The sequence below is a fragment of the Phallusia mammillata genome, chromosome 7 (genome assembly GCF_965637545.1).
Source record: "Phallusia mammillata chromosome 7, kaPhaMamm4.hap1.1, whole genome shotgun sequence".
In the NCBI taxonomy this organism is placed as follows: domain Eukaryota; kingdom Metazoa; phylum Chordata; class Ascidiacea; order Phlebobranchia; family Ascidiidae; genus Phallusia; species Phallusia mammillata.
In genome coordinates this window covers 10,819,354-10,846,967 of record NC_137258.1, presented here as the reverse complement: position 1 = coordinate 10,846,967, position 27,614 = coordinate 10,819,354, and the positions used below count along the sequence as shown (strand labels likewise).

At 34.7% G+C, this 27,614-nt stretch overlaps 2 protein-coding genes across 3 annotated transcripts; one reads left to right on the top strand and one right to left on the bottom strand.

Annotated features, from left to right (window-relative positions):
• The first annotated feature begins 3,175 nt into the window (after positions 1-3,175).
• Positions 3,176-7,669, top strand: LOC145238605 (transcription factor E2F1-like). Its single transcript, XM_080101823.1, has 9 exons — positions 3,176-3,359; positions 3,481-3,607; positions 3,914-3,997; positions 4,214-4,395; positions 4,668-4,826; positions 4,899-5,056; positions 5,177-5,289; positions 5,450-5,609; positions 5,831-7,669. The coding sequence occupies exons 1-9, from the start codon at positions 3,262-3,264 to the stop codon at positions 6,151-6,153; spliced, it is 1,404 nt and encodes a 467-aa protein (XP_079957949.1). The 5' UTR covers positions 3,176-3,261; the 3' UTR covers positions 6,154-7,669.
• Positions 7,670-8,216: 547 nt separating this feature from the next.
• On the bottom strand, positions 8,217-20,099 carry LOC145237105 (uncharacterized). Of its 2 annotated transcripts, XM_080099850.1 has the most exons (32): positions 19,550-20,099; positions 19,046-19,315; positions 18,655-18,760; positions 18,428-18,588; positions 17,548-17,868; positions 17,311-17,487; positions 17,099-17,200; positions 16,417-16,566; positions 16,003-16,241; positions 15,771-15,938; positions 15,490-15,703; positions 15,346-15,427; positions 14,944-15,063; positions 14,751-14,885; positions 14,487-14,653; positions 14,332-14,422; positions 14,217-14,257; positions 13,978-14,096; positions 13,709-13,805; positions 13,572-13,642; positions 13,025-13,159; positions 12,641-12,784; positions 12,037-12,179; positions 11,302-11,437; positions 11,074-11,177; positions 10,674-10,786; positions 10,358-10,449; positions 10,166-10,291; positions 9,933-10,076; positions 9,520-9,653; positions 8,805-8,940; positions 8,217-8,717 (listed from the first exon to the last, which is right to left on the bottom strand). In XM_080099850.1, exons 1-32 carry the CDS (start codon positions 19,596-19,598, stop codon positions 8,646-8,648), a joined length of 4,359 nt encoding a protein of 1,452 aa, XP_079955976.1. In that variant the 5' UTR covers positions 19,599-20,099; the 3' UTR covers positions 8,217-8,645. The 2 variants fall into 2 exon arrangements, with proteins under 2 accessions (XP_079955976.1, XP_079955977.1); XM_080099851.1 differs by lacking the exon at positions 14,751-14,885.
• Positions 20,100-27,614: the final 7,515 nt, after the last annotated feature.

Sequence of the window (27,614 nt, the reverse complement as noted above, 5' to 3'; positions counted from 1 at the left end):
TGAGATAAATGAGACTTGATGTGTGTTGCGTAACCAGAATAAAATACAAGAACTAAATTGATCTTTTGTGGATCATGTCGGCTCTAAGCAGCAAGCGTTAAGAATCGTAATAATGAACTTACTCGCTACTGCAGACGACCGATACGAGCCACGAGAAGCAGAAGAAATAATAAGCTTCCAAGTAAAGAATAACATAGCCCAAGAAGCTCAGCTGACGCAGGAGAACATTTCCAAACCAATAGACAGCTTCCAGGACTTGTTATTCATTGCGGAACCGCGCAAGCACCGCGCACCTCGTCCCCACAGTGCCAACTGGTGTATTTTTCTATCACTAACGTTTTGTCCAGGTCGGGCAAAATATCAACAGACCATTTGTACTTGCAGGCTGGCAACGAAGGTTAAGGCGACCTAAAAACCAACAGAACCAAGATAATAATCCATCACAAGTATCCTGTTGTAGTAGCACCACTGTGTCCGTAGCGACAGACTTTATGTTCATGTGAAATGCGTTAGACCTGACGTACAAGATGTGAAAATACGTCTGCTTGCTGTAAAAATATGACAACATAAAAATATGGTACCACTAATCTTAGTAGCTCAGCAAATTGGTGGAAAATATGTAACATAATCTGACAAATTGTTATTGTGCACAGAACTGAAATTATTATAAGCTTTGCCGTTTGTTTAATGCTGCAATAAAGTGTTTTTGGCTTGGAAACACATTTCGCGCGGCATATGTTTTCTATTGTAACTGTCAATAAAGTCACGTGACCTTACTCGCGGGAAGTTTGACAATTCGCGCGCTTACTCGGCTTTTGTTTGAAACGCTTCCTGTCTCTTTCTGCAGTTTCCGTTTCGAACCGCAGACTCCTTTCAATAAAAAGTAACAGCAGACAGTATTGCATTTATCTAATGTGCTTTCTTTGTGACAAATATATCAGGCCAAGTGGCAAAGTGTGCTGAAACAGTGAAAAGCCTGATTGAATATGATTTCTATTCTATCCCCCCTTAGTACAGAGTTTGCCATTGCACGAATGTGCCTGACAGTTGTAACTTATTCGTGTCTCGATTTCGTTAGAAAGTCAATTGTCAAACGTTAGCTTTTGTTGCCAGCATGTGCTTTGTAAACTTACTTTTTTGGTTAAGCGTAAAAACTGTTATACGGTATGAGTGAGTAACCGAACCGAACTTCATAACTTTACACTTTTACAGCTATGGTGGTGGTGGATGACATCCATGTCAGTTGTTTAAAATATGCAATGTTTTGTGAGCTTTCATCGTTTATAAAGACTGTAGTATCAGCGTCAGTCACGTTTTGTTCACATAGTTTCCTTTTCCTAAAGCAATTTTGTGTTTGTAAGACTAAGTTCGAACGTGATATGCTGATACCTGGAGTTAGATTTAATTTGCTTGGGAAAAAATGTAGCTGGTATCTACAAACCTTTAAAAACCTAAAAAAATGCACAATTAACAATAGCTGTGCAACGGTAGGGCATTATGGATCAAAAAAATAGTAAAGGCAATCATTATCGATCAAAACAAACAGTGTTAACACAAACATAATAACCCTGTACATACAAAGCTTTTGACGGAGTTTACCAAAATTTTAGTATGCTATTGGGGACATGACTAGGGGAAGTTTGATGACACCTGCTAAAGTAGTGTCTGTAAACACCACTTTACCATTCTGGCCAAACTCAATAAGTGTGGTCAAACACTCTGCAGAGTATGGCAGCTGCTGCGATTGTTTTTAATTTTTGCATGCGGACTTAAGGGTCATGCACGCAGGACATGTTGGTCATGCATGTCTGAGATCTCGCCAGTAACTGTCATGTTCTGCAGACTGGATGTGGTTGATGTGGCCAAAATATTGCCTCTTAACCTTGTAGATTTGTGCTTAAATGACAGGTATAAATGTTGCTGCATAAATAACCTTTGTACAACAGTGGAACTGCCCAAATGGTAAAAGCTACTACAATTGAAGAAAAATTGGCTTGTAAAAAACAGACTGGACCAAACAGTAAAACAGTTTGGTTTCAAAATAGTCCAGTGGTAATGTCAATTGCCAATCACCCCTCCTAAAAAAGCTGAAAAAGTAATCACATTTCTTAGCAATGATAGTGAAGTTTAATGCGATAGGTCAGTCTTAAAAATTTCAGAACAAAGAATTAAAAAAGTAACTCAAGGGCTGTACTGTAGGAACTGTTTGTTACTTACAGTGATAACATAACACCAAAAAATGCAGAATAGAAATCTAAATGTGTTTCCACTTATGTCATTCATACTTAGAAAAACTCCGATGAAAAGGTGTGGGAATGTGTGATTTCTTAAATTGCTTCTGCCAAAAAAATGCTAAACCTTCACAGCAAAGTTAGCTTTTCAAATAACCTAGCTACTTAACTGCTGTAATGTTGCTTAACAATGACTTGCCTAATATCTTAAATGTAATAAGGTATTTTTTAAATGTGATTAGGCCATTCAAAAGTAAAGTTGAAAAACTGTATTTAATGTTGTAATAATAACTGAGACAAACTAAGGATGTAAATCAAAAATAAGTACATTTAGCCTAATTGATTGCATATTTGGTCAAAAGCCTTTGCTGGGACCCTGGCATTTTTTCATGGCTATCTTGCTTTCAAAAACACGGTACTGGCATAAAGGCCAGTACACACAGTCATGTATTATGTTTGTTTGTTTTTTGAACATTTGAACCTATCTGTTTTGTTAAGACAATACTACTCTCCTATACAACACTATGGGTGACACAGTTGCACAATAAACATTTGTGAACTTGTGGCGTGACTTTGGTAAGTGTTGCCCCCTCCAAACTGTGCAAATTGAGTTGTTGCCTCAGCAACATGCTGTAAGCTTACATGTATATTGATAATATGGATAGCTTTTAATGTCAATATTTAAATTAAATAATCTTTATTATTGATAATGTGTTTCTGTACATTTTCATTGTAATGTCCCGCACTATGTGAGTGAAATCGAAATTTGACTAAAGGCCTGTCAAAACAGTTAGAATGTGTTCGAACATGGTGCTATTCACTTTGGGCCTGATGCTATAATAAATGCAGCAAAAGTTAAAAAAAAGTTACCATTCTTGCAATATTGAGTAGGCCGAATTGTTTTTAATGTGTTTTATAACCAAATATTCATGTTGTAGAATGTTTCACATTGATATTGACATTCGTTTTATATTTGGTTCTTCTAAAGATTAATATAGTATAAGTTTGTTTTGATTGTTAACCTCATAAAATGACAAGTGCATCAAAGAGAGTATTTTCCGCAACAACAGCAAGGGAAACTTTATCAAACAACCTTGCATCAATATCCCCTGGGTTGGCAGATACAAGGTAAAAAATACAGTGTATTTCTTTCTTTTTTTTTCTTTTTTTTATATATTACGTGTATTTCTAAAGTACATACCTTTAAAAAACCCACTGTTGACGAATACTAATGCTTGCATGTTTTTAGTTTTATTCCTGCCGAGTTGAACTTTTCACCAAGTGAAACTGAGGGAATGCAATGGCTGACTGGCCATCATGAAATTGTTGGTCTTGCTGACATAACAACAAGTAATGCAATGAAGACACAGGTCCAAGTATGTATTTTCCTAATATAGTTGGGAATTGAACTGATAAAACAACAAACTAAATTTAGGATTTAAAACAAACAGCCAAAAATCAAACAAAAATTCTGTAAACAAAATGCATTCGTAATGAAGTCAGACTTTCATCAAAAATACTGACTTCCACTATCTGAAAAGTGTGACTCTATCTAAAATCTCATTTTACAACTTCACCTACGATCTCTGTATATCTTTACATGGGGCATTGTGAACAATTATCTCTTGGTTACTTTAAAAGCTATCACACAAACTTGATTTGTAATATTTAACATTCTTTAGCAAGCAAAGCGGAAACTTGAGCTTGATCCCACCTATAATCCAAACAGAGTTCAAGAAAACAGCCTCTCTAGTTATATGCAACTGGTAAGACTTTTTCCTTTATTTTCATACAGTTGTACTACTGTAATTACTTTTAGTTGTTTTCTGGCAGTTATATAGTTGTACATTTTCCTTGTACAGTATTTACGGATGTTTATAGCAACTTTAAACTATGGTTTTATAATTTTTAATTTTTTGGTACCTGAAAATAAGTTCTTGGTTTGTTTGTAGAAATTTGTAAACAGGTTGTTTTTTGTACAGAACAATGTACAGGCTTTTAAGTCACCATTAAAGTCTCATGGCAAGAACAGTATGGAACATCAGATGGTTGCTCCCAATTCTATGTCCAAAAAAAGAAGCCGACAATCTTCTATTAGTGGAGTGCAAAAGTCACCAGGAGAAAAATCAAGATATGACACCTCTCTTGGTCTTCTGACAAAAAGGTTAAATTTTATTGCATGCAAGTGTTTAGTTTGATGCAAGCAAAATAAATTGTGTTCTGTTTGCAAAGTTATTGAGTTATCACTGCTATATGTTTAAACAAAAATTGCACCAAACCTATTTTTACTTTTTGCAAGCTATGTGATGTTATCCAAAAGACACTACTTACAACAGTAACCAAGCTTCGTAATAGTTACAATTGCTAACTTGGTTTTGATCTATTACTAAAGTTGTTATTTTGAATTGCTAACTTATGTACACTTTTCTTTCAAAGATTTATAAACCTTATGCATACATCTGATGATGGAGTGTTAGACTTAAACTGGGCTGCAGAAGTCCTTCATGTGCAGAAAAGACGAATTTATGACATAACCAATGTATTGGAAGGCATAAAGTTAATTGAAAAACGTTCTAAAAACAATGTTCAATGGCTGTAAGTATTTGGTTTCCTTTTTTAAACGTGTTGGTATTTCTGTATTAACCAAGCATATACTTTTGTGTTCAGGGCTGCAAAAACATCAAGCAACTCACGTGAAATTGACAGGGAAACAAAAGCTTCAAGGCTTGAAATGCAAATGTTAAAAGAACAAGAAGAGGAACTGGACTCATTAATTCGACAGCGTCAAATTGAATTGGAACGCTTATCTGAATCAAACTCCAAATATCCTTTTCAAAAAAATCTTAAAAACCAATTCTAGAGTTTCGCTGAGTAGTGTACAATAGTGTAAGTTAGAATTTGTTTCGTTTGATTTGAATCCTTAACATGTAATTTTGTTGACACATTTTCATATGTGACATATCAAGACCTGAGAAGCATCAAAAGTTTCAAAGATCAAATTGTGATTTGCATCAAAGCACCCCAAGACACCAAACTTGAAGTTCCAGATCCAGGAGAGGTGCATTACTATATGCTTATGAGATAGGTTTTGACCATATAAAACAACATAAGAGTATACCTTTCAACCAACATGCTTTCAATTTACTTAAAATGTATACTTATACCTATAATATCTAAACTCATTAGGCCTAAAATTTTGTTATCTGTGTTTCTTTCAGAAAATTCAGATGTTGTTGAAAAGTACCAAGGGTGAAATTGATGTTTTTCTTTGTCCTGATCCCGAGGATCTTATGTCACCTACAAAGAGTTCTGCATCATTTTCAGCTGGAGAAGATAGTTGCTCTTCTGACTCTAATTTTGACAGCTCTTTGTCACAAGGTAAAAAAGTTTTGTGTTATGACCAGTAACAGTTTCTTTATGTTTAACGCGGGCCGACTGATACTGTTTTTTTTACAAGATTTGCTCAATCAAATACCTAATATTGTATTAGTTCAATTAATGCTGACTATGAATAAAGTCTATGCAATAGATCCAACTAAACTAAAACGGCTATATATTCTTACACGACTCATAATTTTCAAAAATGTAAAAATACACAGAGAAACATCCCAAAGCAACGTCCCCAGTCGGCGAGTGTTCCGGCTATTCGTCAGCGCTAATGGAGGACCAAGAAATCTGCCCATCCCTAGAAGCTTCGAGACCTCTTTTACTGCAAACAGAAGACCAGTTAGGATCTAGTAACGACACAGAAGTTGATTCAGCATTTATCGACGAAGATTCAGTGTCTTTTATTCCTCTATCACCATCAATGAACCCAGAAGACTATCTGTTTAGCTTGGATGACAGCGAAGGCATTTCAGAGCTCTTTGACATGCATGCCACGTCACTGACCGACTCTGGCATATGTAAAAACCCGATGTGAATTTTACCGTGCCCTAGAGCGTGTTTTCGCAATCTACCACCAAAAAGAGTGTAGCATTCAACTCGAGAGTATAGGAAAATAGGTTTAAGATGTTTATTTTCATACGCTTACAGTTGTAAGAGGGTCCATCGTTTTTCGGTAAAATTAGTGCCAGTAAACAAGTCGGGTCCGCCGAGTTCCGAATTCTAAACTTTTTTGCCCATTTCTGCTTCACTTATTCGCTCAGTGCGGTTAAAACTGTCGCGTCATACATTTTTCTCCGTATTGTCATTCTTTTATGACGCGACAGACAAGTGGCCAATATTTGTGCCTTAAAGTTGCCGACCGATTTTCGTACTTACCATCACCTTTGTCGTCCATTGTGCCTGATTATTTGCTGCCACAAAGAATCGAACGTATCAACTACGGTTTGTTGAAACGATCCGCGTGGGGGCGCAATTGTTTTGTCATTATCTATAACAGGGGTGGCCAGACCTAAGTCATGCTCGAGCCGCATATTCAAAAACTTAGATTTAAAAGAGCCGCAAGACAAAAAAATCGAAAACGAATTTATTCACTCACAATAAAGTCTACGCTATCAAATAATGATTGTTGTGTGGTGATACTGTGTGTCTCCACCTGGGCTGCAATGTGTGTGAAATTAGGCTGATATGATGGGAAAGTTTTTGTGTTTAGCTTCCTAATGACGTTTCAAGTTACTAGTTTTTGTTATGACTGAGCGAAGCTTGACAAATAAGACACACAGGTTTTCCTCCATTATCAATGAATGCAAACTCCTCCTTCCATTCTGTTTTAAAAGTTATGTTTTCCTGTCTATCTTTCTTTTTTTGTAATTATTTCTCAACAACGTTTTTTTGGCTAAACTTTGCAGTTATTGCATGTGTAACATTAAAGAGCCGCAATCAAAAGCTCAAAGAGCCGCATGCGGCTCGGAAGCCGCAGTTTGGCCACCCCTGATCTATAAGCTCAGAACCGCTGATAATGCGTATTTTTATGCTAAAATCAAGTAGGTATAACTTTATACCAAGCTGTCTGAAAAAGCCTGCATTGCAACTGACGAACTAAATATTACTTCACGTGTGTCGTGTTAGTATTATCCCGCCCGCTTTGTTTTTCACAACTGCCCAAACAAAAAAATCACTTCACAGTTTGTTATCGCACTACCTGTTTTGTTTGCGTATATTTTGCGTTTTTCCTCCCTGCCATCTCATTTTGACTAGTACGTACACCTCGTTGATTTCATAAACTGCCAGACAATTACGCTTAATAAACAACTCTGATTTTGCATTTACGCGCCAAAACTGCCAAATGATTTAAATTTTTAGAGATATGGTGAAGTTGTCTATTCGAATGTTTGTTTGTTTTTGGTTGTTGCTGTTCTATTTTCCAATTCCTTTTCCGTTAATAGTTGAATTTAAGTTTTTGATTGTACTTACGCAGTTTACTCATTACCTTTTTCGAATTATGCTTGTTTTCACGATTTGGTTTGTTTAAATAAATTGAGTGTCGGATGGTTTGTGCTGTCATGGTAATTTAAAAAAAAAGTAGGTTTAAAAGTAAAGTTTTGTGTAAAATTAGAGAAAGACATGCGTACCCAATGCACGTTTTTAAATATTCTCAGCACGACAATACAAGCCAATATTTCTGCATACAAACTCACAATCGCAAATTACAGCCGCCATCGGTTAAAATAAGCTGAAGCAGTGAAAATCAATTACACGCCTGATAGGAATGCATAGACAACAAGTTGTAGGTAAAGCAATTGGTAGATAAAAAGCTTGCAAACTGAACGGCGGGTGTTAAGTTGACTTCATGTCGCTTGATGAAAGATAATAGCACTAAAACAAATATCTACGTTATACGTCGTATGATGTTTATGCAGAAAAATTTACTTTTGTTTTCTTTCTGGTTAAAATAGTAGACTATGCCGTAATATTCTGAAGGTTGCGTTATCAACAAACAGCTTGTGTTAAGTGAACACGCCATCTAACGACAACTGTTGAACACTAACTCAACGTTGAAAATTTGGGTAGTTGTAAAATATCACGAAAAGCGTGTTTAAGACTAAAACGTAGCTTTTTAATGTATTAAAGAAAGTATTTGAGAAAAATCATTTTTGAATATCATAAAATGGTATAAATATATTTACGTGCAAATAAAAGAATATCAACAGTGCGATGAAAATTAATGATACAACTAAAACAAAGTTATTAGTTACATGATTAATTCACACACATCAAAAGTGCACAAGCGTCGATTGAACTTCAAATATACGAGCATAAATATATATAAAAAAGGTAAAAGCATATATATTTTATAATACAACACTTTTTAAAAAGTCAGTAATACAGCGTAACAATGTCCGTAAATGCGCTGGGGAAAAGTAAATGTAATACATAAGCAAAGAATTTTTTTTAACGAATTAGTAATAAATAATGTTTAACATCACCATCAATAAATGTGCATTCGTATAAAAAAATTGTTCCGCGTGTTCATACATTAGCGTAAAGACTTTGATCGGAAAAGCAGCTGGCAATCGTCTCATACACAAGGTTGTAATCCTCCTAAATTGAAGGTAAAAGTAAATTACTTCGTGTGAACAAATGTTACAAAACATGAAAATATATTTAAACGGCAAACGGTATTATTACCAGTGTTCGAACCATAAGGGGCCTTGTGTTTCTCAAGTCTTTCACTGTCCTGAAAACATCTAATTTGTTTTCAATCCTGCAGCGGTCAAGGAGATTGGAGAGAGCACAGAAGACTCCAGAACGACCAGCTCCATCTCTGCCACAGAAAATGAAAAAGTGAATGAGCAGAGAGTAATTTCATTTCAGATCAGCCTCTTGTTTTCAAAACATAAGCGATAATGATTGCCTAGATTGGTGTATCGCTAGTTTCACAAACGAACAACAAAAAGAAAATATAACACTCTTTATAGGAGCATTGTTGTAGCATTGCTAAATATTGTAATAGTTCCCCCTTTTCACAGAAAAATTATATAAATTTATAAATGTTCCGAAATTTTTGTTTTGTGCTCGTGGTCCAATTGTATCGCTATGTATTCTATCTCCAAGCGAAATCAACTCACCAAAAACTTATGGACAGGTTTGTCCACCAGAAACAACAACAAACAAAATACGTGTGAGTCTGTAGAGGTGAGTCACGGGACTGTACGACAACAGTTAGCGGAAATAACTTACCAACGTAAAATGGCTTAAATCATTACGTATGACTTCTTTTGTCTAATAATTTTCTTACAAATGAATAACAATAGGTAACACATATAAGTTCATATGTATCATTTTGTGTAATGTTAATGAGTTGGCAGAGGACATACAGAGTTGGCGAGATACTTGTACTTACATGCAGTGAACAACAATGGGCAGTGAATCACGCCGCAACAGACGCGATTGTGCAATCAGCTCGAGAAGCTGATTCGCAATTTCCTTGTTGCTTGTTGCCTTCCACGGGTTGCACTGGATGTGACTAACACTTATCTGTTAACACGTAATTGCAGGATATTTATATCTACGTAACACTGTCAAAAGGTTGTGCAACATATACGCGAAGGATACCAATTAAAGTTTGTACAATTTATTTGAGCATGTTTAGCTATGTAATATAGGTACTGCTGTGATGAACGGGTTTGTGTGAAAACAATGACTCGTCATGGCATTTTACCTTAATTGATGAGACGACAATATGCGACCATTGAAGTAAAACTATTTCAAAAGAGCTACAATCTTTATCGAAAAATGCGTTGCCATTAAACCCACCTTGAGAACTCCCTTCACTTCTACTTGAAACTGTCGTTTTGTCATATCCGGCCTTGATACGTCTTTAGCAGTCATGGTAACTGTCACGTGACCGATGTTTAGTTGAGTATCCAATTCATCAATCCAGTATTCATCGCAAGAATTCTAGACGTTTCGAAACAAAGAGTGTACATGTTTGCGAAACAAATGTTTCATTAATAAACGTTTTTTATCGTAAGATCACAAATTCTTACTTCATCTACGTCGGTGAGCATTATGACTGCGGTGACCGAGCGGTCGAGGATCAAACGCCAAAATGCACATTGAGTTGTTGCCATTGGTCCTTGCGTCACAATCGTTGTATCAATACAGTTATATTCCTGGGTAAAAAATAATGAAAGTGTGTTATGCAATAGCAACAATATTTGGCAAGTCACGTTTCGAACCTGAATAACTGATGCATTGATGTAACCGAAGTTAGCGTAGTCGCTTGAGTCGTCGTCGCCGTTGGATAGCAATCGAACCAACGTACGGTCATCTGTACACACAAAACAAGCCCCCATAAATATGGAGTATTTGTTGTTGAACAATAGATTTGCGTGCAGTTTTTGAGTTCATGTTTGAAAGGTGTTCGAAAACTTTTCGAAATATTTTAAAGGTAAAAAAATAAATAAACACAACTTTTCAAATGACAGCCGTTAAACTGACTATAATGTAACATGTTGTTTGTGAAAAATATATTCTACCGTAATGCAAACTTACAAGGCAAAACCTCAGGGTCACGGTTGAAAACAGAATTCTCCTCTGAGAAAGCAGCGTCTTGAGAAGCGTTAATCGGTTCTGAGTGCTCAAGCAATCCAAACTCCGCCTCCAACCTACAACATCGCAAAGTCATCAAATCCAGCTGCTTTTTCGGCTCTAACTGTGTTTTTTCTTATCCAGAATGTAAGAATAAACAAAGTGTAGGGAATTTATCTAGAAGTTATGTTTCCATTGTGTGGTGTCAAAAAACGATAATTCTTTTTTAAACACTAGTTTATCGGGTTTTAAGTTAATATATCATGCACGTGACCTTTAATAAGTCATGCGTGTTTTTTGTAGAATAACATATTAGTTCTATGTCCAAACTTTTATGTGAGTAATGTTTAACATTTATACCAACCTTTCTAAGTCCTGAGCACGACTGGTGGCTTCCTCAGAAGGAAAATCTGTTTCCCCAAACAAACAGATTTCATACAGCAATGTGTGGAGCAGGATGTATTGATCCTAAGTAAAAAATGTAATCTTGCTATAAATATAGTAACACAATACTTCCGCAAAACGTACTTCTCAGGTGAAACAAATTGCATTTGTACAGTTGTAAAGTTAGATTTGTTGAGGTTTTGCTTACCAAGGTTTGAACCATGTCAATACGTTGCTTTCGCATGTTAAACACGGTTTCAAAGACGTCAATTTGATTTTCTACTTTTATCTGATTTTTAAGAATATCCAGTCCGATGTATGTTCCAGTTCGGCCAACCCCAGCACTGTAAAACACCACAAAAATCGTATCACTCTATTATGCTGCTTGTACAATTAACTGCAAAGGAATAAGGTTAACAACAAACACAAGACAAAAATAAAGTGTTTAACCGTCTTCAAACAAAACTTGTTCAGTTACATTGTATATTCTTTGTGCAATTAAGCATTAGGTATCTTCAGTTTGTATGACTTTTAATAATTGGTTGATGGCTGATACAAAAAAGGCAACAGGGCCAGAGATTAAGCCTTGCAAAACCAAAGTTTGCGGAGATTTCGGAGTCACAACCAATCATATACGCTTATTGCCTACGTGAAAGACGTCAAAAGGATTTATTTGATTAATTTTTAATGGAAAATGTTCTTGTTTGAACTCTATGAACGACCATTTAGTACATGAGTGGTTTTATGTGCACCCATACATGAAAACATAGCTTTGTTGCAGCTTCAGGTGTCAAAAAAAGTCATTATCGCACATTAAAATATGCAGTTTTTTAAATTAAATCTTTTTCAGCAGCTTTTTCACATCAGGTTCTGAAATACTCCCAAAATAGACCTTTTTTCGTTCAGTTTAAAACTTGGTATCACCCAATGGACATCAGCTTACCTGCAGTGGACAACAATGGGAACGTTGACGTCTTGTGATCCAGCTTCGATAGCTGAGCAAAACCGCATCAAACCAGTTGTGGTTGCGGGGACACCGTGGTCGGGCCAAGTGGTGAAATGATATTGCGTCACTGAGCGACTTGCCTACCGTGTTTAAAAAATACAAATATGATTATTCATTCTTGAGTATTACTTGCAATGAATCACAATGTGTTGTGACGTAAAACGGTAAACAAAAGTCGGAAACTAGATGCATCCCTAACAATGATGTACTAATGTTCTTTCAAAACTATTGTAACCACCAAAGTTACACCTAAACGTTTAAAATAAATAACCCACAAAAACACGAGAAGACTGTATCATTTCCAAACCATTAAAGTAATTTTCAGCACAAATAAATAAAAGAAATTATGCGCAGCAATGAATGTAGAACGAGAATGAAAACACGCTCTAAACAAGTTACAACGCCATAATACATAAGCTCATTGGCCCGTGTATAACAGAACAAATAAAAGTTTGACCACAACTTGCAACGAGCTCTTTTCAAGCACCGTTTTATTTAACCTGATTGCAAGTTACAACACATAAGTGTCACTGTTACTTACCGAAACGCAGTTACTTTCATCCATAGTTAAAGTCATACTACGTACGACGTAACTTCCGTAGTTTTCCTCCATATTCATTTGAACGGAAAATTTGCCAAACTTTGCAACTTCCTGTCCATCTGGCCAGTATTGTGAACATTTTTTCTAAAAACGTGAAAAATATACGCTTTTATAAGTGAAGTCCCTATACTAACATGCCATAGTTGTTGCTTTTTTCAACTGAGTTTCACACAGAGCGACTTGGGCCTTCACTAGTTAGCTTAATTCGAAAGTCCATGTGTCGCAATAAACGTTTGGAAATACTGTACAAGGTTTTGTTTTGTTTATTTTAGAAGATATTGTTTGGCAACAGCCACGCTTTATTAAGACAAATGCGGAACGAACCTTGTTTTTTTCGTACAGATTTGCAAGCATAACGATAGTAGAACAATTTTGTTCCCAAATCATCTGCCAAAACTCTCCTAAAGTTGCGTCCAGTGGGCCTTGTGTTGCGATATATTTATTTTCGCAACGAAAACCCTGTAATGAATTAAAATTTTTTAGTGTTCCGCCCAAAGATTCCAATACCTATTTATTGTGAGTGACAAAAAATAATGATTTTAAGCTGTATTATCGAAATATAATTTACGATTTAAACACTTTCTTACAGTGATACATAAAAGTTTTGACAGAGATTTTAAACATGCATTAGGTTTTCGCCGGTTGTCTTCTAATAATTCTCCAAATCATAAGATTTGCACACATATAGAATTTCTTCAATCTTAAGACTTGTGCATAGAATAACCTTTTAAAGGTGGCATTACCTTAGCTGATTTTGCACTGCTAATGACACAAATAAAATATTTTTTAATATACAAATATTGTATAATTATTATCATTTATTATTTGTAAAACTTTTCAAACGCACAAATATGGTGCCATTAAGACCTACATTGATGAATGATGCATTGACATAATCTGAATCGTCCTCCAGTGTTTGAAGCTTTACCCGATTGTAGTCATCTGTGATTAAATATGGCATAAAACATGATGTACAGGTGTGGTTTATGCTAGGATTGTGCAACTTACAAGGAACTATATTTTTGTATCTGTTTCGAACACGATGATCAGGTCGGATTCCAGTGTCAATATCGATAGAAAGTTTTTCACTCTTTTCCTTTATTGACTATTAAAAATAAATTCTAATGTACACCAGCAGCACTTTTTGAAAATCTTATTAATATGTTTTCATAAACAAAACTTTTTCAAAAAAATGAAAGTTTATATTCAGCTAAAACAAGATGATTTTGATTATTGTTTTTATCAAACATTTACACACAAAAATCACTAAACCTAACCAAAAATTGTGCTTGAAACGTCTCTTCCACATTGTTTGAGAAGCATTTGTATACAGATTGTAATTGGTTTACAGGAATGGCATAATCTTTGACCTCAACATTAGGGCCAGGATCAGTCTCTAAACACAGGACTTTTATGTCAACCTCAGAAACTTGAATAATATTTAATTAAAATAAATAAAAAATAATATTTTATTACTTAAACTTGATATTGTGGCATGTATCTTTAAAAAATGTACCTTCACTTGTTGATGATTTTGCTGGTTTGCCTTTCTGTCTTCTGCAAAGCAAATTTAAATCCTTAATCATTATTGCTTTTTTACACACAACAATTTACAATTAATTTACTTTTACCTGTATAGAACTACAGCTATGAGAAGTGAAATTATTGCCAGGAGTCCAATACAAATGCCTACTGTTAATGCAGTGTTATCATCACCTGGATCTGCAAAAAAGAATAACATAGTATGCCTAGCTATTTAATTGTTGAAACAGCTTTGTCATTTAACCAATATGAACTGGGGTCATAGAAGAAATTGAAGCAAAACTATCGGTTGTTTTAAACACTGAAGTTGTTTCCACTCCAAAGTAAAGCAGTTTGCCACTAATGGAAACAAATCCACTTGATTGCACAAATACTTCGGAATCACTTGGAGTTGTTGTGGCAATACTGAATCTAATAAAGTCAACAGCATTTGATAAAATTTGATTGCAAGTTTGAATGAAAATTAATAAAATTTGATTTTAAAGAAAATACAAATCACAAAACCTACATAACGTTTTCTGTCAATTCTTGGTTTTCACATGTATACAATTCAGAAGAAGATTTTTCAACACCAACATGATACACATTACATGATGAATTTTGACTTATGTCCAAATTCACTTTTTTATCTTTACCTTCAAATCTATAAAATGTGTATATTTTGGATTTGATTTGCTTTTGGAATATGTATTAATACATACCGTTTTACAGCAGCCACACAAAACCAATCAGAATCATTGCCAGACAAAATGCTTTTCAACATTTCCCACGAAAAGTAAGTTTGCTCCGAATGACTTTTATTTGCAATAACAAAGTAACAACTAAAATTGAAAAAAAGTACACTATCAACAAGTGTTTTAACCACATATGACCTGAAAACTAAACTTTTCTTGACACCTAAATGATTTCAGGGTTTATGGATGACTGAAAGACAAAAACAATAGGTAGAAATGCATGTTTTCTTGAAACATTATAATATAGTTTGGGATATTGCTAGCATAAAAACTTCTCCTAATATTTTAAAAACACAAATCACATTTTTATGTAGTCACTAGTTTTCATCATAACATTGACACATTAAAAAAGTTTGCAAAAGACACCACCTGATGGGTCCATTATCTTCACTTGCAGCCTTAATGGTAATAGTTGAATTTTCCACTAGTGGTGTTTCTATAACTTCTGGACCTATAAATAAATTTCAAAAGTAAACTTATAATAATTTATCTAACTATTATATATTGGTTTACTTTTGATTGGTGTAGTGCAACTTCCACTTGCAGGCAGTGACGAATCTAAACCACACATTGTTTGCTGCAACTCGACAACATACTGCTTGTTTGGTTTCGTGGAAAAGTTATAGGACTGAAAGCCAATTTGAATCTTGACAGTGTGGTTTGTTTTGGTCAACACCCCCAGCATTGGATTTTTAAGACTGATATTTGGTTTTGAAGTAACCAAGATCTATCAAGATCGTAAGGACATGGCAAAAATCAAAATATACCTCAACAAATTGTCATTTGAAACATACCTGAGCATTTGTTAGTATATTCACACCTGAAGGCCATAACCAGGTGACAACACAAACATCACCACTTAAAGACATGGACAAACCTAATGCACTCAAATTATTTTTGTCTTTGGTTGAAAACACTGAGTTTAAAAAAGGAAAATTCCAGTATTGTGGAAACAGTTTAATCTGCAATTGAGGTCGAGTTGAGATGTTAATTTACAAAACTGAATAATACAACTAGTTATCCCACCTCCAAGCTATATTCAACATTAGGTTGTAGGTCACTGATGAAATTTGTATATTTGTGATTAATAGATGAATCTTGAGAGAAATTATACACTTGAATAGTCTCCAGGGTTTTTGTGTTGCTGATAGTAATGCTGTATTGTATTGTTCCATTAAATTTTGTTTGGTCTTGCCATAAAATAATAGCAGTAGATTTGTCGCATGATGAATTTGATTCAATTTTCAAATACTGAACTGGTTCAGCTGTAATAGTATGCAAATAAATAAAAACTCATAGCAAAACATGTGAAACATTTATTTTTAATTTCTGAATCATAATTTAATATGCTACAAAACAGGTTGATTTAAAAATGAAAACAAAGTGTCATTTTTTATTCAAGTGCAAAACTAATGCAATAACAATCAACATGCTAAATACCTTTAAACTGGCACACAAAATTTCTTAGAGTATTACATTTGTCATCTTTCCATTCATACTTGTTTGATGTGAAATCAAGTATTAAACAGTTTTTTGAGTTTGGTTTACTATTTGGCCAATTGAAGTATACCCCATTTTCATAGCTGTAGTCTGAAAGTAAGTGTGATAGAGTTCTGCACAATTTGTATAATTAATTATGACTATAAATTCAACTGTCAGTAATTGTGCTCAATTTTTTTTTACTTTGCTTAAGAAACTGCTAGAAAACACTGTGAGCTTCACAGAACTCTTATTGTATTAGTTTGAGTTTTGTTTGACTGAGTTTAAAGTTTATTTAACTTCACTGAATAAATTACTAAAGAATTTCCAACAAAACATTTACAACAAAGGGTTGCAGGTTTAAACCGTGATGTAATACCTAAATTTAGTGGCTGACACTCAAATATATCTAAAGCTGAAAAATATATACAAAGACAAGTGTATTGGTATTTAATACTTTAGAATTGTGCCATACTAGTGTTTTGAATTTTTAAAGCAGAGATAAATGTACAAAGTACAACTTGGTCAAAAAGAAAAAAAAATCTTTTGTACTAACACCAAACAATTCAACTTAATATACAGTAAGGTAACAAGTCAGACAGGTGATGACAAAATCAAACTATTAAAATATTGGTTTTCATACTTGATCCACTCCACTTTCCTCTACTACTATAGTTATAAAACAGAACATTGTTCGTCCAATAATAATTTCCATTTTCCTTTTGCCTTTTGCCACCAGTGTATACTGTAATAATAACAGCCATAAATGTTGATTCTTATACCAAGGCGAACACAAAGATGGTTAACTGTACAATGATTCAAAAAGCAAACATACATCAATTGCATGCTACTTACTGCTCTGAATGTCATTTGATCTGTATTTTAACAGTATTGTTTTTAAAAACTGATCAACCCCATAATTAAGTATGTTAACAAGGTGTCCACCATATTGTGCACAAACTGACTGTGCTTGATTTTTCTTTGATGTTGAGTTTGTAAACCAATAATAGTATCCATCAAAATAATCCAAATCTGTAAATTAAAAACATGTTTTTTTTAATATATTATTAAAAATACTTTTAAATGACTTACCCAAACTAAATGTTGTAGTTCTGGAGTTACCTAACTTATTAAAAGCTTCACAAGACACAATAGCTTGAGGTCCAAGAATCACAGCATCATATACAGTAATGATTGATGTTGTTGATGATTCATTAACATAGTTAGTTTGAATGTAAATGGGCTGGGCTTCATCACTTGCATTGACAAATTTCCCATTTATTTTCCAAACTGCATGTGGTTGTGGTTTGCCTTGAAATTGGCAACTTATTACCAATTTCTTGTTAAATTTGACATCTGAGGTGTTGAGTGGGTTTGATGATAGAAGGTAGGGAACATACTGAAGAGGCACAACTAAATTTGAAAAAAAACTATAAGTATGATAAAAAACAAAACATCCACTGTTTATCACAAATTAATTGAAAATTAGCTTACTAAAACAATCACTATTTATAAAATTACAAGCACAAAATGATATTGATCCCGAAAAATAACTATATGATATCCGGCTTGGTAATTGTTTTAGTGCAATTGTGTCGCTAGGAGTTCATTCATCAAGCGAAATCAACTCTTAACTCACAATCAGTATTTTGAATCAATAAATAAAATTAAAACCTTATGCAAAGAACTAGATCTTAAATTTTTGAACAGTAAATGCTTTGACTTGTTTCAACTGAAATTTTCTGGTACATTTTTAGCACAAGGCCAGAGTAAAATCAATTTAGTTCAAAGCTCTAAGATACTTTTTATTACAAAAATGTAAACATATTTTTTTGTAATACAATTGTAGGGGAGGACCTACATTTACAACAACAAAACCGTTTAGGGTCGACATTACAAAAAATGCAACCATGTAAACACTCTAACAATGAATTGATTTGAAAATACAAAATTGTTTATGTTATATATATACCTGTTAGATTTAGCGTTGCATTAATTTTCCATTCACTTTCATTCAAATAATTTGTTGCTGTACATGTGTATACACTTGTATCTTCAATTTTTGCACTCATAATTTTAAACTCAGATGTTACTGAGTATGCAGTTGTTACTGGTGTTTGTTCATAAGATGACCTTGTAAACAAAATCAATAAGTATTGCTTAACAGTTTATTGCCAGACAGTTATATTTTATTCTTACCATGTTATTGTGGGTTGATAGTAACCATGAGAAGCACAAACCACTGACACAGGTTCGTTTTCATTGACAACCATTTCATAGTGAGTTAAGGATATATTCGCTGGAACTAAAAATTAAGATATAGCTCCAACGTAAGCAAATGTATTTTTATCATGTTTACAGTTTTTATCTTGTTTTATTTATCATTTCTCAAAAACAAAGCATGATTGATAATGGTAAGACATTTGAACAAAGGCTAAAAGAACAAAATGAGCTTTTATACAATTGCAGTACTGGTAAATTAATTAGTGTAAGAATAACAGCAAGTACATTTACCACACTTTTAAAGAGGCTATTTAACAAAAATCATATAGAAACGAAAAAACATCACGACATCTAAATCAATACTAACCGTATACAAAAAAATTTTGAAATCTTGAGTAATTATAATTTGGGTATGATGCCTTAACAGCGTAGTTTCCAACATTCTCTAAATTATCAATGATAACAGGTATTGGGTGGGTTCCATTTTTATTTAACTGGTGACTCCAAATGGTTTCTTTGTGTACTATTTTGATGTCCACAACAGAAATTTCAATCATGGTTAAAGTAATCATGATGTTAAGTGTTGTTGGAATTCCGGTGATAATTGTCTTGTTTAACAAGTGCATTGTAATCCATTCTAAACAAAAAACATCATGAATGTGTGTAACGATTGTTATTAATAAGTTTCTACAGACACTAGTTTACACCAAAGTTACCTTTAACTAAACAGTTTGCTTTCTATGTTAAAATCTTTGGAGACAATTATTGCAACAAAATATAACGGTTATAGTGGTATACAAACACTTTTAATGATAGTAAAAAACTTTTTTACTGTAATAAATATTTAACAGACATTTTGTTAAGTACATACCTTTTTTTTCACAAATATATTTCTGAGCAACGGTAGAGGGTTTAGTCATCCATTGGCCAACTGCATCACTCTGGTAGGTGAAGGCAAGAATTATTACAGCACTTGTTTTTTGAAAACCCCTTGCAGCTTTATTATAAAATGTAGCCTGACTTTCATCATCCCAAAAAACATCAAGATTTGTATCTGTTTTTCCACCACACCGAAATGCTTGACTCTTTATTTGAGACAAGCTAGCATTAATGTTTTCAGGTGCATTACTCCATTGTTGTAAAACACCATTAATAAAGTCCTGCTTAGCTTTGGACTTAATATAAAGTAGGTGGGATCCTTGTGCTTTGCATGCTGCAGTAGCTTCATCTTTATTCTTATAAGTTGTGTTGTAGAAATAGATGGTAGAATCACCAAACTGTTCAACATGAGAAAAATCTAGACAATTTAACAAAAAGTTTTTTGTTGCAAATTGTTTTTGATTTTACATTAAAACCATTTTGTCTGTGCTTAACTATTGTTTTAACACACAAACATTCACATCATGTATAGTTTCCTAGATGTCACCTGTATTTTTGCAATTAAAACACAAAATATTTATTGGTAGATTTACAAATCAAGGTTAATTGCCTTGATTTTTAAAGAAATTAAAGCCAAGAAATTATAATCTGAAAAAGTCCAAGTCCAAGCTTTTTCCAAGTAATATTTGGCATAGTGTTCATTAATAAACCTTTTCTTTGAGAACATATTTATTTACATTTTTCAAGTTACAATTAGGCCACCATAGAATGTAAATTGCAGCACGACATAAGCACTCGCATATTTTAACATGCCAATTGGTTATGTCACAACAAAGACTATGACATTATTATGAAAATGTGTAAACAATTGCTCTCTTATGTTTCCTGTAAATTTGTAACAGAATAAAAAACATTACACAATATCAGAGATAAACTTTTATGGAAAAATTTACTAACACTTTTCAATAAACCCCCACAATGTTTGTCTGCCAATTACGACTTTGCTGTGTTGTTATTTTCCAACTTAAAAAAAATCATCCTCATCCAAGTACCAATCGGGTTTTTACCACCATATAGCATTATAAAAAACTAGTTTACCATCAATCAAATTTTTTAATTTTTGTTCAACATTTATTGTTCAAGAAATCTTGAGCGCCATACTTCGGAGACTGGGCTAGTCCCGTACTTGGTAAGTTCAAACATAATCACAACAGGAAAACTAGGGTTGGACATTTGACCAGTCAAATACTTGCCAAATAGGTCAAATATCGTTCAAATACTTTACACATTATTAAATTGCACTTCTTATAAACCGTAAATAATGGAAATGAAGGCTTCAACTCATGTAAACTTGTTTGTGAAATGGGAAAACCTGTAATTAATTAACAAAAATCCAGGGCAATTATATGCCAAATATATAGCTACAAACTAGTGATGCACCGAACCCGCCTAAAAAGGTTCAGGCCGAAACCGAATATTCGGCCACGAGGCCGAATAAATTCGGCCGAATCAGGCCGAACCTAAAACCGCATTTCTTATGGGTGTTTTTAACTGAACCGTGTGTTGTTGATGCAAGTGAACTCAATTATGAAAAGCCAAAACTACTTTTACAATGCGAATACTTCACAAAACTTGTAATATTTCGCAGACAATGTAGCAAGTATTTTATAGATACATCAAATAGTTAATTTATGATGTTTCGTATTGGCGAAAATGAAAGTTTGGGTATTAATTCCATGCAATCAAAAAGTTCGGTTTCGGCCGAATTTTCAAAAAAGTTCGGGCCGAAACCGAAACATCGAAAAACAGCTTATTCGGCCGAAATGTTTCGGCCAACCGAAACTTCGGTGCATCACTACTACAAACCGTTTTTGGATCAATTGAACCACCCTGCTCATTGACAAAGATGCATAGACAAAGATGCACGGTTTCAATAATGGGAAAAACCCTTTACTGCTACCAGAAAAAAAATTGCTCGCCCACCGAAGATAAAAATAAAAGAAACAAACAAACAAGTAAAACACTCCAAAGAAAAAAATAGTTGTAGCGATCCAACACTTACCTTGGGCTTTGCAACAATCGAAATGACCTAAAAAGGTCAGAGCCAAAGTGGCAAAACAACGAAGGTCAATCATCGAATCAAATCTGTTTTTTACATACGCACATTTAGCAAAGTAACTGCTTTCACCTAGTTTAAATTAGACAAACATTCTGTGGTCTGACTGTCTTAAGTGAAACGTATTAGTTATCCGTTATGACGTGATGCGATATCGAAAATTAGTCACCCGAGTTGCGTGACAAACAAAAATGTGTTGTCATCTCATGAATGTGTATAGGTGCGGTTGTCATACTGTCCTTATTTCTAAGATTTGGCCTTATTTTGAAGGGCAATGTCTTACGAAAATTTATAGTCCTGATTTCTAAGAAATGTTCTTGTTTTTGACTTGACTTCTTATATTTTCGTTTGTTTCGTTTCATAACCTAGAAAAATATAATTTTTCTGTTGCTGTTATTTTGGGTACATTTTCCATGTCAATGGCAATCCTGTGTGTAGGTGTGGATGAGTGTAAAATTTACTGGCCTCCAGACGAACAAATACGTATAGCACAATGCAGCAACGGTTCTAATAAGCATCGTTTTTTCTTTGTTTGCAGCTGACTATACCAAGATATAGCTACAGCTGGAGCCAATACGGCAGATATCGTCGTAAAACTGTTCATTTGTTTCCCTTTTAACTTGAGTTTTGGAAAATCGCAGTTGTAGTTTCGATAACTGTGGCTAACAAAAAGAATGATTGTCGAAACTATGGTAGCACTAGGACAGCATACAAAAAACATAACAAAAATTTAAATATTACCTATAGTGTTCAAATTAAACCCATTGGATATAGCCTACGCAAAAGTTTACAGTGAAAGTTTTGTTCGAAACCACAAGCATATCAACCGAAAAACAAACAAACAATAATCATAACAAAATCAGCGAAAAACTACTAAGTGTGACAAAAGTTAACGAAACAGAAATCTCACAAAGATTCTGATAAGTATTATTATATTTTAGGATGCGGTTTTCCCAACATACACTGCAAAAAATATGATTGCATAAGGTGGACAAAAAACGATCAGAAATATGCCAAAATTTTCAAACATGCGATAAAATTAAAGTAAAGATTTGATGACCTTAAACACGGACAGAGTTTGAGGATAGTGATAAACAAAGCACAAGTTTTTTTTACAATTTAACATTGTTGGATCACAGTCGTTTCAACTCCACAAATCATAAAACCTTGAACGTACACCAAAATTGATTTAAATTAAACGTAAATATGTACAGTGGGAAAAGCGATGGATTTTTCATCTAGGTTTGTTGACTTTAAATGTTGACGTATTAATTATTTCCAGAAAAGCTGATGGCAATCACTTCGTATAAAAGTTTGTAATCATCCTGCAAAGCAAACGCAACGGGAGACGCTGAAATACCAGAGACCAATGCATGTTGAATTCTTACTAGAGATCTAACCATTAGAGGTCGCATGTCTCTAAGATCTTTCACAGTCCTGAAAACATCGATTCTGTTTTCCATTCTACAGTGTATTCATTTATCTAACAGGTTAGAAAGAGCACAAAAGACTCCAGAACGACCAGCTCCATCCCTGCAACAAGATTATGGTAAATAAATTTTGCAGGAACGTGTGTTCAAATATTATAACTTGTATGTGTACAAAATGAACAACAAGAGTGTCAACCAACAGCATTGTTTAACTGGATCCGGCCCGCGACCACATTTTTTGGTTTGACAAAACGTATTAATAACTTTGTGACATTCAATAATTAATCCATTGCTTACGAGAATTTACCACCCGCGATATGTAGAGCTGATATAGGATTGATCCAAAGCAAGTTTGGTACGTCACAAACAAGTGTTAATTGTGCGCAAACAATTGCCTTCTTTGGTTACTTGTGACGTAATAAACAAGCTTTGCTCTGAAGATGAGACTAACCATACAGTTTAACAGTCACATCACCAGATTTTAAATGGGATTGTTGAAAGACCATATCTTGGCGCCCTGCACAAAAATTGCCTAGCGGACTTTGAAAATACGGCACTAGGGCAAGAAAACTATGCGGCCCGCGCGGATTATTATTAAACTAATCCGGCCCGCAGTGAAAAAAGCTTGGTGACCCCTGACCTAGAGCATGGGTCGGCAACCTTTTAGGCGACGCGTGCCAATTTACTTGTTATTTCTATGTGTTAATGACCTCGCGTTCCAACGTTTTTCTAAATAATAGTGGCCAGCACTCCCAGCAGATATTAATAATAAAGAGAAAGCAGCGTGTTTTGTGCATGTAAGGCTAAATTTTAAGACAATGGCCTGATAAAAACTATTCCTACATAATCATGACAACTTGCAGTGTTTCCCTAAACTAGAAACTTAAGCAGCTTTGTACCCCACCCAGTGGAATTTAATGGGTTAAGCAGGAGTAAACGATAAAGTCATAAAGTATATGCACTTGCAAGGGCGTCCGCAGGTTTTCGGTTAGGGGGGGGGGGGGGGGGGGGGTCAAGGTGGGTTCACTCTGCCCTTTCGGCCGGATGCAATTTTTTTTGAAAATTTGACCATTACACCAGTGGTTCTTAACCTTTTTATAACGGCCGAACCCCTACGACATTGTTCAGCCTTTGGTCGAACCCCAAAGTTACATCCTAGGTTTTTAAATCATTTTGTTTACTGGGTCGTAATTAGATTTTGTTTAAGCGTAGTGTCAACAGTTATTGCTTGTCCTTTTGTTAAATTCTGACATAATAATACAAGCATCTTGTTTCCAGATTACTTTAATTCCGGCAATTTTTAGTTTTTACCAAAATGAAGCATTGTATTTTTAACATCTGTACACAAACATGAAAAAGAAGAAGTAATAAGTTTTTGCTGCCAACAAAATTTCGTTGTTTTTGTGCTTGAGAACAACGCGCACAGTGCTCCTGTTACGTTTAAAAATAAAATAAAACTACAGTTCAGGGGTGCACAACCTTTTTGCTAGGACGGCCGCATCGCAGGTTCTTGTTTCACCAACGGCGGCCATTTACCTGTTCTTTTGTTTTAAAATGCTTGGTTTATATCATATATATATATAATAAATTAATAGAGCCCAATAAGCCTAGATCAATTTCTAGCTTGGTGCACAGATTGAGCTGCACAACGTGGAGATCGGTCTTCAGTGTTTATGATGTCATAATCTATATTGTGATGCTTGTGGTACCTGTTTTGTTCGCATTGTTTGCACATTTGAGGTAATAATGCACTTTGTTTTGTCATAATTCATAACTGTGTGGTTTCCGCAGAGACGATAAGAATGGAGAAAAAGAAGTATTTCAATTACACGATGGTATTTGGGAGTCTATAATCTTTAAAACCATACACAGAAAAAAGTTATGAGTTGTGATTATATCAACAGCAAATTTGAAAATTAGCGATTGTTCAAATAGCTTAGTTTTAATCTGCCAAGGACTGGTAGAAGTATGGCAAGCTGTAAATGCAGTTTACCAGTAGCCTATATGTGGTGATTTGAGATTTGCAGCGAGCCTAAAAAGATTTAGGCATTCTGCACTAATCCCCAAAATCAATTATTTTGATATCTACGAACCACAAATCACCATATAGCTACATTTGTCAAAAAAAGAAATTGAACAGCAAGCGTATAATCATTTTTCATCCAACAATTTTCCAGGGGGGGTCAGCTGACCCCATTTGCCCCTATGTGCGGACGCCCTTGTGCACTTGTCATTATGAGTGCTTGTGTCGGCGCACTCATTACATGCCGAATTTAAGCTTAGTATTCTAAGGCATATAGCACACAGGGTATTCTAGTATTCTAAGGCATATAGCACACAGGAAAAAAATGAAATGCACCACAGCAAGCAACTTATCAAAACCTTCCAACGAACTTATGTAATAAATTATCAACATTTGACAAGTCAATACTTTTATATTTAACTGATAAGTTGGCAGGGAGCACACAGAGTTGGCGAGATACTTTTACTCACTTGCAGTGAACAACAATGGGCAGTGAGTCACGCCGCAACAGACGCGATTGTAATATCAGATCTAGAAGTTGGTTTGCAATTTCCTTGTTGCTTGTTTCCTTCCAAGGGTTGCACTGGACGTGAATAACACTAGTCTGCACATACAATTGCAGAACAAAAGATTTAATTATAATTACATGTGCTTTTCCTGCTGGACTCGCAAATAACAGGCTACAGTTTTCACTTGAAAACAATCACTCTTTGAAGATGATAATGGCCAATTAACTTGGGCAGTTTTTTGACCAGGTTTTTCCTAATAAATCAAGCACAAATGAAGACCAACCAAAGATTTTACTGAATAACAATAAACCGAGATAACACCAAAACACTGACCGTAATTTTCCAAAACAAATGTTATGTTTGTTAACGAGCATTTAATTAAGAGTTTACTTGATATCAGACCAATATGATTTCGGCAGTCTATCTAACGTGAACAGAAAAAGTATGATAGTTTTATTCAAACAATTTTAAGCAAACACACCCTTATACACTCCATTGACTTCCAGTTTGAACTCACGTTTCATAACGCTTCGGAGGCGGGGTTGTGGCAATTCAGTGACAGGCTGTCACCTATCGCCTGTCAATGACACCCTGTCACAGATTTACTGACACCCTGTCACAAATTTACTGACACCCTGTCACAAATTTACTGACACCCTGTCACAGATTTACTGACACCCTGTCACTGATTCACTGACGCCCTGTCACTGATTCACTGACGCCCTGTCACTGATTTTGACACCCTGTCACAGATTTACTGACACCCTGTCACTGATTCACTGACGCCCTGTCACTGATTTATATTTTTGTTTAAAAAGAGTATTTTTCCTTTGTCGTTTGAAGAGCCAGGTTGCAGAAAGGGGTTTGAAATAAAGATTGAAAGCAGATTTGATGCACTGTTGGAAAATAATGTTCAAGAATTAACATCTGAGTTCTCTAAAATCATGAATGCGACTGTGATGAAAACTGGAACCAGAAACAAGCCTTGCTGGATAACACAGGAGATCTTGAATACATATGAGATAAGTGTGGCCCACGTGGACACAATATTTGATAGTCATGATACCAAAAAAGGTAAACTAATACCTCAAATCAAGAGTGTCTTATCTGAAGAACAAACAAGGGAAGGACATGATGGTACAGTCTACAGTCTTGTGAACCACTGGTCTAACAGATTGAATACTAGGTGAAAAAAAGAGACCACCATCAATAACTTAGTCACAGAGGCCCTGTGGAGCACCATGAAGAAACATAGGATCAGTCTCTTCCTGATCCTCCTGATCAAATCACTGTATAATATAAAGGTCATCAATGCTGTGTTAACCAATGGAAGTGCACTAAAATAGTTTAAGACTTTGGAGTATTTCAAGAGTGCATACTGTTGCCAATCTTGTTTAACATAGCTTTAATGGGTTAGCCATGTAACATGTCGCCATAGAACTCTTACATCACCATCATGCACAGGACCGACGAGGGAATAAGAAGACAAGGCAGGCCCAGAACGAACTGGCTTTGGCAATGTTCAGGGGTGGACAGGAAAATAGATCATGGAATACAACAGACTAGCAAAGAATCAAGATAGATGGGAGAAATTGCCCCAGGGGTCCCCGGACTACAGCAGTGACTTACTGTGTTAAATGACTCTTTTGTTTGTTTTAACTAGCTTTTGTTTTGAGTTTTCCAAAAATATTGGTGTTGGTACAAAAACTTTTACAGTAATTCTAAAGCATGACAAACTATTTCAGACATCTTTTATTACTGAACAAAAAACAACGAATTTATGAATGCTTAAAGTGAAGACAAGGTGTGATAAAGAACTTAAAAAGCTAAGCAAGCACACGATATTCTCTAGCTTTCAGTATATAGATTAATACTCTCCTGTAACAATGCAATTGACACTTAAAATTCAAAAAAAAAATACCCATCTTAGGGGGGATGCTACGTGCAAAATAATAAAAAATCAAACCACAATCACCCAA